At 45.7% G+C, this 14,072-nt stretch overlaps 1 protein-coding gene across 1 annotated transcript in view; it reads left to right on the forward strand.

Moving 5' to 3' along the window:
* LOC115083210 (SCO-spondin-like) overlaps positions 1-14,072 on the forward strand; it is a 508,366-nt gene that overhangs the window by 179,106 nt on the left and 315,188 nt on the right. Inside the window, exons 48-50 of the mRNA XM_029587016.1 lie at positions 1,098-1,134; positions 11,350-11,470; positions 13,487-13,703. Coding sequence (XP_029442876.1) covers positions 1,098-1,134; positions 11,350-11,470; positions 13,487-13,703 — 375 coding nt within the window. The remainder of the gene's footprint in view (positions 1-1,097; positions 1,135-11,349; positions 11,471-13,486; positions 13,704-14,072) is intronic.

Raw genomic sequence — 14,072 nt, forward strand, 5'->3', positions numbered from 1 at the left:
AAGATCTCCCCACAGGAGGCAATCTTTGATCTTTGGGACTGAGAGTTTCCCCTCCTGGTAAGTCAGATGCTCCCTCACCCAAACCTGCAACGGAGCCTCCGGTCCCATCTGATGCTGACCTAACAGGGCATGAAAGTTGGAAACAGATGCTGCCCAGGAAGGAAGATGTCTGAGGGAAACACCCAAACCTTCCCTTTACGCCTGGATGGCATAATATAAGGTAAGTCAGAGGAAATCCTGGAGCAATCGAACACAGCCCATGTCATGCCGCCATCTTGACCCCCTATCGGTGGCACACTATCTTAAGTAGCACAGTGTTAGAAAAGCCTTTCTTCTCTGTCTTCATCTGCTGGTAGGGGATGAAAAACCCATGCATCTGGACTGATATGTGGTTTCCAGGAACAAAAATTAGCAGGTAAGAACCAATTTTTCTATCTTCGCTTCTCTAAGCTGTTTAGCTGGTCTTTATAAGGGAGCCGTTTCATCCTCTTTATCATATTTGTTGTCTTCTCTGTACTTTTTCTAGTTCTACTATATCTTTTTAGAGATGGGGCAACCAGAACTGCACGCAGTCCTCAAGGTGTGGTCGTACCATACGACATTCTCTGTTTTATTCTCAATTCCTTTCCAAATAATTCCTAATATCCTATGGCTATTTTGGTCACTGCAGCACACACTGAGCTGAGGATTTCAACATATTGTCCACAATCACTCCAAGATCCTTTTCCTGGGTGGTGATTCCTAACATGGAACCCAGTACTGGGTACCTACAGTTGGGATTATTTTTTCACTATGTGCATCACTTTGCACTTGTCCACATAAAATTTAATCTGTCATTTAGATGTCCAGTTTCCCAGTCTCACAAGGTCCTTCTGCAGTTCTTCACAGTCTGCTCATATTTTAACTGATGTATGGATGGAAACTAGGTGGATGGAACAATGAATGGATTAGTTGGTAATGAGTTGGACAGATAGAAAATTAGAGAGGTGGTAGATGAATGATAAAGGATAAATGGTTATATAAGATGGTTCAATGTATACCTGGTGGGAACAAGCGTGTAATGAGAATTTTTCATTGGTGCTTCTGTTTTTTAACAGGGAACCACGGGACCTGATGGTGCCCCTTCACCAAGAGGTAAATTTGCAGTGCCAGGATCCATTTTCCCTCTTTTAGTATGGGGATGGTAGAGTCCCCAGCTGATGACATGCGAAAGCTGTATTTATGCAGACAAAAGAGACCCGGCACCCCACGGAGCACAAAGGCATAGTTCCATTAGTGAAGCTGCATTCACCAAGCCTTCTTATAGATGGTTCAGCAAGCCCCTGCAGTTTTTCTTCTTCACCCCACAATTAGCACTAATGAAGCTTAGAAAGTGTGGTGCCTTCCTGATCCTCAGTAGTGGAGCAAGGTCAGGGCTTCCCAAGCCTGCCCTGATGACCCCTGCAGCCAGTTGGGTTTTCAGAATTTCCACAGTTAATATGTATGAGATAGATTTGTATGCATTGGAGAGTTTATGCAAATTTTCTCATGCATATTCATTGTGGATATCCTGAAAACCCTACTGACTATGGGGAGGTCATAAGCACAAATGTAACAAGCCCAGAACTATGTTTTTGTGTTTTGTACTGACCTGAGTTTAGGAGTGCAGGAAGTGCAGTAGATCGGAATTCTGATGAACTCAGTTTTATCCTGGCTAATTTGTGGGTTCCCAGGCTTGATCCCTGGTAGTCCATTAACACATAGTCTCCCAGTGTTATCTTTCTGTAACTCTTGGGTAGGTTAGGACCTGGATACTGAACCCAGAGACAAGGAGAAATAAAATAGATCTTATCTGCAACCAGTTCTCCACAGCTTTTGCTTCTGAGGTCCAGGGCTCCCTGGGGTGTGTGTGTGTAGCTTAAATGCCCTTTTGCATTAACCAAAGTACACAACCCTTTTCTAGTCCCTGTAAACAGCACTCATAATCTCCACATTTTATAGCAGCAATAATCAGTGGCAATGTGGTTTCCATATTCTTTACTGATGGTTGATAAATTGACTGAAGATTTTTTACAGCAATTAGGTTTCAAATAAAGTTGAACAATAATGAAAAATTAAGATTAATAAATTTCTGACCTCACTCTTCTAGTAAAATCTTTGAATTTATGGAAGCCAATTCCTTAACAATTTATCTCCTTCTTCTCCTCAATTACTCAGATTGAAGAAAATGTAATCCTTCTTCCAATTCCAAAATGAATCTCAATCCTATTCCCAGTCCCAGTTACTTATCAGAATACACAAGTCCCAATTCTCCTACCTCTTCTGCAGTCTTCTTAAATATTTAGATCTCCTTCTGAAAGCACCAGATTAGCACTTTCTGTTACGCCTGTCGGTCGCAGATGGCTGCGACCACTAATGCTCACCTCTTTTTTTGGGCCTTGTCATCATTGGGGAAAGTGGCAGCCTCCGCCAGCTACCGCCGACCTTCCTGGCGTTCCCGGGACAGCGTGGGCGCTCCGACCGCCATCTTGCCTTTGGGATCACTTAGGCGCGCGCACAGGCCAGTCTTAAGCACGTCATGACGGGAACCTCGAGGGCGTCCCCTCCGGATGACGTCTTCACTCTGCTATACTTAAGCTGGCTGGCCCTGCCTATTGATGAGTTAGCAAGGAGTTCACTCATTGCTGAATCTGCTTCACTTTTTCGGACTTCCTGTTCCAGTCTCTGCATTTCGGCATGAGACGCTCTGGGTACCCGCTCCTCGGGGGCCCTTCCTCGTCTCTGGCTATCCGCTCCTCAGATGGTCTTCTGCCTTGGACTGCTGTCTGTTCCCATTCCCTGGGACCTCTCCTGGAACTACCATTCTGTGAGTACCTTGACTCCGCGGACCACTACTAGACCTTGGGGTTATAGTGTCTAATGATATGAAGTCTGCGAAACAATGCGACAAGGCGATAGCAAAAGCCAGAAGAATGCTGGGCTGCATAGAGAAAGGAATATCGAGTAAGAAAAGGGAAGTGATTATCCCCTTGTACAGGTCCTTGGTGAGGCCTCACCTGGAGTACTGTGTTCAGTTCTGGAGACCGTATCTACAAAGAGACAGAGACAAGATTGAAGCGGTGCAGAGAAGGGCGACCAGAAAGGTGGAGGGTCTTCATCGGATGTCATACGAGGAGAGATTGAAGAATCTAAATATGTACACCCTGGAGGAAAGGAGGAGCAGGGGTGATATGATTCAGACTTTCAGATACTTGAAAAACTTTAACGATCCAAAGACAATGACAAACCTTTTCCGTCAGAAAAAAATCAGCAGAACCAGAGGTCACGAGCTGAGGCTCCAAGGAGGAAGACTAAGAACCAATATCAGGAAGTATTTCTTCACGGAGAGAGTGGTGGATGCCTGGAATGCCCTTCCGAAGGAAGTGGTGAAGTCCAAAACTGCGAAGGACTTCAAAGGGGTGTGGGATAAACACTGTGGATCCATCAGGTCTAGAGGAAGCATATAAAGAGGAGGCAGCAAAACACTGCACGGAGCGGCAGTAGCCACAGAGGCATTCACGGAACGGGATGCCAGTGGCCAGTGGTTGGTGTTCCACCTTCACGGAGCAGAAGGATGGAGGGCTGCCATCTCCAAATTAAAAAAAGAAAAAAAGCAACAAAAAAAACAGGGATGGGTTCATGGGCTATAAGTATTACCAATTATTAGGCTTATTCAATTACCAATTATTAGGCATTTCAATATTAGATGATAGTTAATGTGTCTTTCAAGGCATACTTCACTTTCAATGCATATCCAGCATAGCTCTCTGCTACAACGGCAGGGGAGAAGAAAAACTAATACTTCACGCATATCGAGCATTGCTCTCTGCTTCAACAGCAGAGAGCTATGCTGCCGCTTAACCAACTAATCAAACTTAATATTTCACTTGGAAGCAGCTCCATCACTGCTCTCTACATTAATGGTGGGGTTGAAAGGGAAATAAAACCTAAGGTTTCTAAGAGCCAAGAGAAACAGATAAGTATGAGAAAAAAAGAAGTGTGAAGCTTGCTGGGCAGACTGGATGGACCGATTGGTCTTCTTCTGTCGTCATTTTCTATGTTTCTATACCAGCCTTATTGTGGGATCCTCTCTGGTGTAACCCATGTCTCGGGCCACTGCCGTGTCATCTCTAAGTGAGGAACCACTCCGGTGTACCCTGCGCTGCAGGCCACTACCGCATCATCGCTACAGGACCCTCACCCGTGTTTCCGTTCCTCGGGCCACTACCATACCATCTCTAAGTGAGGAATGCCTTGGTTAACCCTGCGCTGCAGGCTACTACCGCATCAGCACCATGGAGAGACTTCTTCGGTGTACCCCACTCTGCGCACCATTACTGGATCTCCACGTCCGAGGTATTCCCCCTGGGTATACCCCTCTGCTCAGACCTTGTTACTTTCCTGCACCCCCCGCTCTGCGGGCTGTGCCTTTCGACCTCTCTAATAAAAACTCTGTTTCACAGCTGTGTCTGACGTCCGCTGAGACCTCGCCTCCCGACGGTGAGGCTCACAGGGCTCCTCCCTGTGGGTGGTACCACATCTCACCTCAGCCCAGGGCCCACACACCAGCAAATCATAACCCTTTCCTCTCAAGCGCAGCACGCTTGAGCCAGTAGAAAAAAAACAACTCTTGAACAATACCTTCAGCTCCTTCTCTCTGGTAATGGACAGGAATCGATTCCTCGCTGATGAAACCTCCCCTCCTCAGGCTCTTCGTAGGTTAGAGCGTTCCAAACGTTTAGCCAGTGGAATCCCATTCTGGCACTTGAAAATTTACATGACCCCAGAGGAAGACCAAAACAAATGAACAGGTGTGCTGTCCCCCTCCATGCCATTCTGCCCCCCCCTGCACGCCAACTGATCTCCTCTCTCAACCCTCACAGTCTCCTGTTTATCCTTTCTCTCAGCCTCCATCTTCTCCAGCAGATCTCCTCCTCCCTTAATCCCCTATCCAGCATTTCCCCCCAGCTCTCTTCCCCTTCTTGCATTGCCCATCCTCTCTTATTCTCTCCAGCCCTTTCTGCATCCCCCAACTCATCCTCTTTCACCTCCAATCTCTTCTGATAACCCCCAGCTGATCCTCTGTCCTCCCCTTCCTCTCACCCATCCCCTGTTCCCTCCTCCACTCTCTTGCCCTATCCCCTCTCTCTCAACTCCAACCTCATAGTTTCCACTCCAACCCTTTCTCTTGCATTCACCTCCAGCGCCTATTGTTACAGTATATCCCCCTAAGTCAGTCTTCTGTCATTTCCCCTCTCTCAGCCACCCACCTGATCCAACCTTCAAACCTCTCTCTTTCATCTGATCCTTCCCTTCAACCAGCCCTGGCCAGGGTCAGCAACAATATTTTCTTTGGATGACGGATGGTGGGAAGAGGGCAGGCTGATGACAGGGACAACGTTTTTCTCTTGGATAAGTTCGGTGGTGGGTGATGAGAGAGGAGCAATGGCAATCTCACTGGCCTATGCACATTCAGCCCTTCTCTAGCCTCCTTTCATGGCTGGTCCCAAGCCGGACTGTGATCTGTAAGTGGCAGCAGTAGCAGCATTAGGAACAAAAGTCAACATGGGGGTCTATGAGCTGGTGCAAGCTCATAGGTTCTGCTCTGACCCCAATTCCTCCTCATGCAGGACCTCTTGGTACCACAGAAACTCCTGCAAGGGCAGTTCCACTGCATGGCTTACTTTAGGTTTAGTTTAATATATTTAATAAAGTGCTTTTCCGTATCACAAATCAAAGCGGTTTTCCTGTACATACCCAGATCAGTCCAGACTCCTGGGTTTTGCCTCCCTGCCAGCAGATGGAGACAGAGAAAGTTTCACCGACACTGTACATAACCCAGTATGTCATCCGCAGTCCCTCAGTATTTCTCTGCCTCCAGCAGATGGTAGATGGTGCAAAACCTATAGTCTGAAGAGAGAAAAAAAAAGATTAAAAGAAAATTTCTGGATCCTCTCAGGGGGTTGTGAGGTCTGGTGGAGTCATCCCCCCTGGTTTGAGGCAAATGAGGAGGGATTTGATGACTCCCTCCTCATTTGCTTGGTCTGGAAGTTCGTGGGGTGGAAATCTGGTGGCGCAGATCCATCATCCCCCATGAGTCAGCGGTGGAATCTGATGGAAGTTCTGCACTGCAGGCCTAATGGAGCAGGGAAATATCCCTTTTAATACAGTTTGTCCTGAGCTGGGTCCCTAAAGTTTGATGAAAGGAGACTGATATAACCAGTGATTTGGCTCTTTTCTGTTCTGCCATGTGGCCTGAGCTCTTGGAACTGGAACCTCTGCACCAAAGGAAAGTATTGGTTTCTTTGTATCTTTATTTGCTTTCAGAGAATAATAATAAAAAAAAAAGAATAAGGAACATTATCAGCAGCATCGGGGTTCCAGGGGGGAAGTTACCATAGCAGCTTGGGGAGCTCAGCGATGGGGTTTTTCAGCAGCTTCTCTGCCTGCGGAGGAGACCGGGTGTTGGCTCCGTGTCTCTGAGGGACTGTTCCCCTGCTTGCCGTTGAGCTCCTGGTGCCGCGGATGCGGGAAGGAACAGTGTGCACATGGGGCAAAAGTGGTATGGCGTTTGGGGGTATGCGTTAAGCATGGCCGCCCTGGTACAACAAGCCTTGCAGGTGACGGGGTCTAGCGCTGAGGCTTTCCCCCATCAGTGCGGAAATGGCGGCCATTTCAGATTCCCTAGCAGCAATGGCAGGAGAGGCAGGGGAATCCCATCCTCATCTATCGCCGGCGGTTCCCTGTGCCATGAAGGTGCAGAGAGGCACATGCACTGAGGAGCATTCTCTGGTTCTGGTAGAGGTCTTCTGCCAATTTAAGTTATTTATGTTCAAAGCTTGTTTAGTGGAACAAGCAGCAGGGGATGCTGGCTCTCGGCCCCAGTCTCCATGGATTCTCGGCCAGTCAAGAGGCCTGAGCCTTCGATGATTTTTTTATGCCAGATGTTGAATGGATTCAGGCCTAAACATACTGAAGGTGCAGGCAGGCTTTGCTTAGCTGTGTGGTAGTCCACGCCAGCGGTTCTTTTCCTGTGTGCGTAGGCATGTGTGCACATTCTTGCCGGATGGCGGTTGCATGCACAGGAATCTGTGCACGTAAGACTGAGGCCTAGATTTGAACACGTATGTCTTTGACTTAAGCCCAGATATGCACAGGTACTTGAGCGTGTATTTGCATAGGTTCTTGTGCATGTAAGACTGCGACCTAGATTGGAGCGTGTATTTGTGCATGGTCTTGTGCACATACAATTGCGACCTAGTCTTGAGCGCGTATATGCACATGTCCTGGAGCTGTGAGGCTTGCCATCTGATAGAAATTCATTCCTCACTCTCTCTCCATTTCGGTCAGTGCTGTTTAGAAGCTCAAAGTGATTTGACTATTACAGCTTTTGCCCATGTTGGGACATCTCCTTGGCCTATAGTATTTCTGGAGGGGAGTGGAGTGGGAAGCGAGGCAATGGTCAGTTCCCCTCCTCCCTTGTTCCTGACGGCAGAAGCTTCCCCGAGAGAGAGAGTTTGGAAAGAGCAAGTTTGGGCCTATGGGCTCCGGTATAGATCCATCCTCCTTCTCCTGGGTGGAATGTTTCCAGGGCCTGCAGAACTTTCTGCAGGGGCACTCAGCGAAGGTGATGTAAACTACTATGTAGGGATTGTGTGCTCAGGCCTCCCATCTGTCAATCACAGTGGGTAAATGCTGCAGGGAGGTTGTCCCTGGTAATGCTTGCCTGCCTGCCAAGGTTACGCGGCCATCCAATAGATATCAGACATTGCAACAACTGTGGCATACATCAACAGTCAAGATGGAACCAAGAATCAGGAAGTGCCTCGAGAGGCCCTGGAGTTGAGTCTTTGGGCAGAGCAGCACTTGGAGCAGCTGGCAGCATCTCACATCACCAGGGTGAACAACATTCAGGCGAATTTTCTCAGTTGGAGGACGTTAGACCCTGGGGAATGGGAGCTGTTGGAGGCAGTGATGTGTCTTATTCACATCGCCAGGGTGAACAACATTCAGGTGGATTTTCTCAGTTGGAGGAAGATAGACCCTGGGGAATGGGAGCTGTTGGAGGCAGTGATGTGTCTTATTCACGAAAGATGGAGGTAACACAGCCACTAAACAGAACACGGTACAGAAGGCATTGGAGCTCTGGTGCTGCTGTGGACTCAAGGGATTCTTCTTTGTCTTATCTCCATGGCCTCTGGTGGACAAGAGATCATGGCAAATAAAGAAACATCCAGGCAACGTGATCCTGGAAGCTCCAGAGTGGCCACATCGACCTTGCTTCCCAGATTTGATCAATATGACCATAGATGGATCCCTGAGGATTGGACAGCGGTCAACTGTTTTCCATCATGGCCCAGTATTTTCGAGTCATAAGAACATAAGATATGATATAAAGGGTCAGACCAAGGGGCCATCAAACTGTGTCCTACAGTGGCCAACCAAGTCACAAGTACCTGGCAAGAGGCCAGAATTTAAATTAATAGATCCCAAGCTACTAAGCCTCATTGATTATTTATTTATTTATTTATTTAACTTCTTTTACTATACCGACACTCAAGACCAGGTCTTATCGTACCGGTTTACATTAGAACAAGGGGAAAAATCAATTAACGTATAAGTGGAAAAGAGAAGTTACATTAAAACAGGGAGAGTAAAAACATGGATGTCGGAAGATAGGACAGGATTAAGTAATTGAACAATAAGTTAACAAAATTACAAACTATAAATTAACATAAAACAATAAATTAATAGCAGTTTATGGACTTCTGCACTAGGAACTTATCCAAACCTTTTTTTTAACCCAATTCCACTAATTGCTATAACCACATCCTCTGGCAATGAATTCCAGAGCTTAATTATGCGTTGAGTGAAAAAGAATTTTCTTCAATTTGCTTTTAATGAGCTACTTGCTAACTTCATGGAGTGCCCCCTTGTCCTTCTGTTATCTGGGAGAGTAAATAACCAATTTACATTAACCTGTTCAAGTCCTTTTATGATTTTATAGTTCTCTATCATTTCCCCCCTCAGTCATCTCTTCTCCAAACTGAACAGCCCTAACTTCCTTAGACTTTCCTCATAGGGCAGCTGTTCCATGCCCCTTATCATTTTGGTCACCCTTCTCTGCACTTTCTCCAGTGCAACTATATCTTTTTTGAGATGCGGCGACCAGAATTGCACACATTATTCAAGATGCGGTCTCACCATTGAGCAATACAAAGGCATTATGACATTCATCATTTTATTTGCCATTCCCTTCTTAATAGTTCCTAACATTCTGTTATCTTTTTTGATCACAATAGCACACTGAGCCGAAGATTTCAATGTATTGTCTATTATGTCGCCTAGATCTCTTTCTTGGGTGGTAACACCTAAGATAGAACCTAACATTGTGTAACCACAGCAAGGGTTATTTTTCCATATATGCATCACCTTGCCCTTATCCACATTAAATTTCATCTGCCATTTGGATGCCCAATCTTCCAGTCTCACAAGGGCCTCCTGCAATTTATCACAATCCGCTTGAGATTTAACTACTCTGTATAATTTTGTGCCATTGCAAATGTAAGCACCTCACTCATCATATCTCTTTCCAGATCATTTATAAATATATTAAAAAGCACTTGTCCTAGTACAGATCCCTGAGGCACTCCACTGTTTACCTTTTTCCCACTATGAAAACAGACTATTTAATCCTACTCTCTGTTTCCTGTCTTTTAAACAGTTTGCAAACCACAAAAAGATATCACCTCCTTTCCCATGACTTTTTAGTTTTCTTAGAAGCCTCTCATGCAGGACTTTGTCGAATGCCTTCTGAAAATCTAAATACACCACATCTACAGGTTAACCTTTGTCCACATGTTTATTCACCCCTTCACAAAAATGTAGATTTGTGAGGCAAGACTTCTCTTGGGTAAATCCATGCTGGCAGTGTCGCTGTAAACCTTATGTGAGGCTCCGTTTGAACCTATCCGCAGAGCGACTCTTAAAGATTTGACTCTAAAGGTTGTTTTCTTAGTAGCCATTTGCTCTGTGAGGAGAATTTCAGAATTGCAAGTGCTGTCGTGTCGAGATACTTTTCTTCAAATATCGGACATCGGTATATCCTTGCGGACAGTGCCATCCTTTCTCCCGAAAGTGATGTCCACCTTCCATGTTAATCAGTCTGTTGAGTTACCGGCCTTTCCGGATTTGGGAGCTTCTGAATCTAATGCTCATGAGCTTAGGCTACTGGACGTCCATAGAGCGTTACTCCACTATCTTAAAGTCTCAAATGGTTTTAGACAGTCTGGTCATCTTTTCATTTTGTGGAGTGGTCCAAAGAAGGGGTCTTAAGCTTCCAAAACTACCATTGCCAGATGGCTTAAGGAGGCTATTGCCTCCGCTTACATCCTCAGGGGTAAGCCAGTTTTGGAAGGCTTGAGGGCCCATTCCACTCAAGCTCAGGCGACCTCTTGGGCAGAGGCTCATTTTGTGTCGCCACAGGAGATTTGTAGAGTTGCAATTTGGAAGTCTCTGCATACTTTTGCAAAACATTATCAGCTGGATGTGGCGAATCGGGAGTCTCGGTCTTTTGGCGAAAGCATGTTACGAGTGGGACTCTCCAGGTCCCACCTGTTTAGGAAGCTTTGGTACATCCCAGGAGTACTGATCCGAGTACATACAGGGAAAGGAAAATTTGGTTCTTACCTGATAATTTTCATTTCTGTAGTAGCACGGATCAGTCCAGAAGCCGCCCAAGTATTGAGAAGGGTGGAGAGTCGTCTGCTCAACTGTTGTAGATTACAGACATCAGAAGTTTTTTTATCAGTTTATATTGAAATGTTTTTTAGGGTTTTTTGTGGTGTTTTTGCATTTAGCTTGGATACAGATCAAAACTGAGGAACTGCAGGTGGCATCAATGTATATAAAGCAGTGTCAGTTTTACTTTCTCTGTCTCCACCTTCTGGCACAGATGAATAAACCCAGGAGTCTGGACTGATCCATGGTACTACAGGAACGAAAATTATCAGGTAATAACCAAATTTTCCTTTCACAGCTTAATCAAACCTAACCCTTCCTGAGTTTTAGCCCTTACTTCAGGTTTCATACCAGCTGTAGAGCAGTCTTCTACAGCAGCTTATCTGTTAAAGCCTGTCCTCTCTGGCAGGTCTCAAGAGTATTGATTAAATAGTTTTACACTTTTAATGAATCATTTGTTTATATGTGCAAAGGGTGCCAACTGTACAGTGAATAAGATGTGGTGGAATGTTGTTTGGGAACATTTATAATGTATTGCACAGTTTATAATGTATTGCACAGTTCCACTGAGCTCTCAGCTTCTCTCCGCAGGCCCCTGTGATGAAACCTTGGGTTTGGAGGATGGGCGGATTCGTTATCAGCAGCTCAGTGCTTCATCATACAAGGAGAATAACCCCCCGGATGCTGGACGTCTCAACATTGTCCCCAACATGTGAGTCTCTTGTCCTTCTGTGGAATGGGCTGAGATCCAATGCACCCCCAGAAAATGGGTTGAGCACCTCATCTCCTCCGTGAGATGGGCTGAACTGTGATGTCTCTTGATGAGATGAATTGAACTCTGCTGTTTCATGAGTCAGGCTGAGATCTGATGGGATAAACTCTAATGCTCCTTGGAATGAATTTAATTCTGTGCTCTGTCAGATGAGCCGAGCTCTGGTGCTCCTCTATGGAATTGGCTGTGATGCTCTATGGGGATTTCTGGTGCTTTGTCAGATGGGCTGAACTGCAATGCTTTTTTTTTGTCAGATGGGCCGAGCTCGGGTGCTCTTTGGGTGGTTTGAATTCTATTGTTCTGTGGGATGAAATGGGATTACGCTAATGCTCCGTGGGATGGATTTAAATGTGTTCTCTGTTGGATAGATTGAGATATGATGCTTTGTGGGATGGGATAGGCTGAGCTCTGGAACTCCATGGGATGGATGGAGCTGAAGTGCTTCTCTATGAGATGGACTCAGTTTATTTGTTCCCCTCCTACACAGGATGCTGCCAATGATTCCAAAATCTGCCTGAGGGTAGACAGCTAGGAAGGAGCTAAGATGTAATGCTAAAGAATGCAGAGTCATGCACTTAAGCTGCATTAAACCAAAGGGAAAGGTACAGTATAGGGGATACAATTCTAAGCACAAAAGAAGATACGGATCTGGGGATGATGGTATCAAATGATCTAAAAGTGACCAAACAAGTGGATAAAATGACAAAATAAAAAGCCAGGAAGATGCTTGGCTGCATAGGGAGAGGAATGGCTGACAGAAAGAAGGAGGTGATTTTGCCTCTGTATAAATACTTGGTGAGACCTCATTTGGAATACAATGTACAGTTCTGAAGACCACACCTTGAAAAGGATAATTCAGTTGGAGTCAGTCCAGATGGTGGCAACTAAAATGTACACTGGTCTATGTTCTAAAACATAAGAGGTCAGATTTCAAGATCTAAGCATGTATATCCTACATAAGAGATGAGTTAGGGGAGATATGATAGAGACAATTAAATACCTCCACGTGGATCTCGTTCAGTGGAAAGGAGGGGCTAGAACAAGGGGTCATGGGATGAGGGTGAAATGGGACAGACTCCGGAGTAGTCTAACAAAATATTTCTTTATAGAGAGGGCAGTGGATGCATGGAGCAGCCTCCCCGTGGAGGTGGTGGAACAAGGACAGCATCTAGAAACATAGAAACATGATGTCAGAAAAAGACCAGTCTGCCCTTCCGTCCAATTAATTTATCATTATAATTCTCATCACTTCCTTAGAGATCCCCTGTATTTGTCCCATGTTTTTTTGAATTCGGATACTGTTCTTGTCTCCATCACCTCTACTGGGAGTGCATTCCATTCATCCCCCATCTTCTCTGTAAAGAATTATTTCCTAAAGGTAGAAGTAAAGCTAAAATTGTGAGAGGGGAGAAAAATTCAGCTCTTGTGGTAACTTGAAAGATACCTGGACAAAACTTTGGAATATCAAATTCAGAGATAACAAGCATAAGTCAGCTGCTATAGGTGACTGACAGAAAGTACGTATTTTTATAATGTGCACAAGCTAGTGCACATCAAAAAGGGGCATTTTGAGAGCTTGTTTTAGATGCATGTGTGTGGCTCACTTTTTTAAAGGTACAAGTGTAGCCATAATGCAGCTAGCATGCTTAACATTGCATCCCCATTTGCACTGCGTAAATGTGCATGCATACATTTGACTTCCTAACAACCCAATTTTCAGAGTCAGTGTAGGCAGGGAACTTTGTGTTTGAGCGTTGGCTTGTTTTATGCATACTTAAAAGTGCACATGTAACTTTGTAATTAGGTAACCCGTTGAAACTTTATCCCTGGGTAACTGTCGACTACAGATGGCTGCTCTGATGTCCACCTAGGCACCTTGACCTATTTCTGTGAGGCAGCCCAAGCAGGGAACAGGCAGTGGGGCCGCAAGTCTCATGCTTTAATTCTCTCTTCTAGCCTGAACATCGTGCCAGGATGGAGCCCCTTGGACACTGACCGCAGACCCTACTTCCAGGTGGACTTCCTCCTGCCCACCTTCATCACGGGGATCATCACTCAGGGTGGCAGGCAGTCGGGCGGCTACGTCACCAAATACCGCCTCATGTACAGCCATGATGGACTTCGTTACCAGGTCTACACAGATGGAAGGGACGGAACCATCCAGACTGCTAAGGTACCACTGTCCCAGTACCCGCTCTTAGGAAAATCAAGCCGTCGGCTTTTCTGCAGAGAATCTCATTGGATCAGTCCTGTTCTATAACACCATCCTTTGCCTAGGAACGTCTCATCCCTGCACTCTGCTTGGGTTGGCACAAACATTAGGAGACCAGCACAGCAACACCCAGAGCCCCAGGCCTGACTCCCACCTCCATCACTCTCTCACTTATTAACCTGAGACCTTTTGTTGTCTGAATCTGTTTCTAATATGAATTCTAATAATGATACCCGGCCTCGGCTGGGTATCCCTTCACCTTCTCGCACTCCTCAGTCTACTCCTTAGAGGTCCATATTCAAGCACCTGCCAAGCGGTGTCATTACCGGT

This window comes from Rhinatrema bivittatum, chromosome 2, assembly GCF_901001135.1.
Source record: "Rhinatrema bivittatum chromosome 2, aRhiBiv1.1, whole genome shotgun sequence".
Taxonomy (NCBI): Eukaryota; Metazoa; Chordata; class Amphibia; order Gymnophiona; family Rhinatrematidae; genus Rhinatrema; species Rhinatrema bivittatum.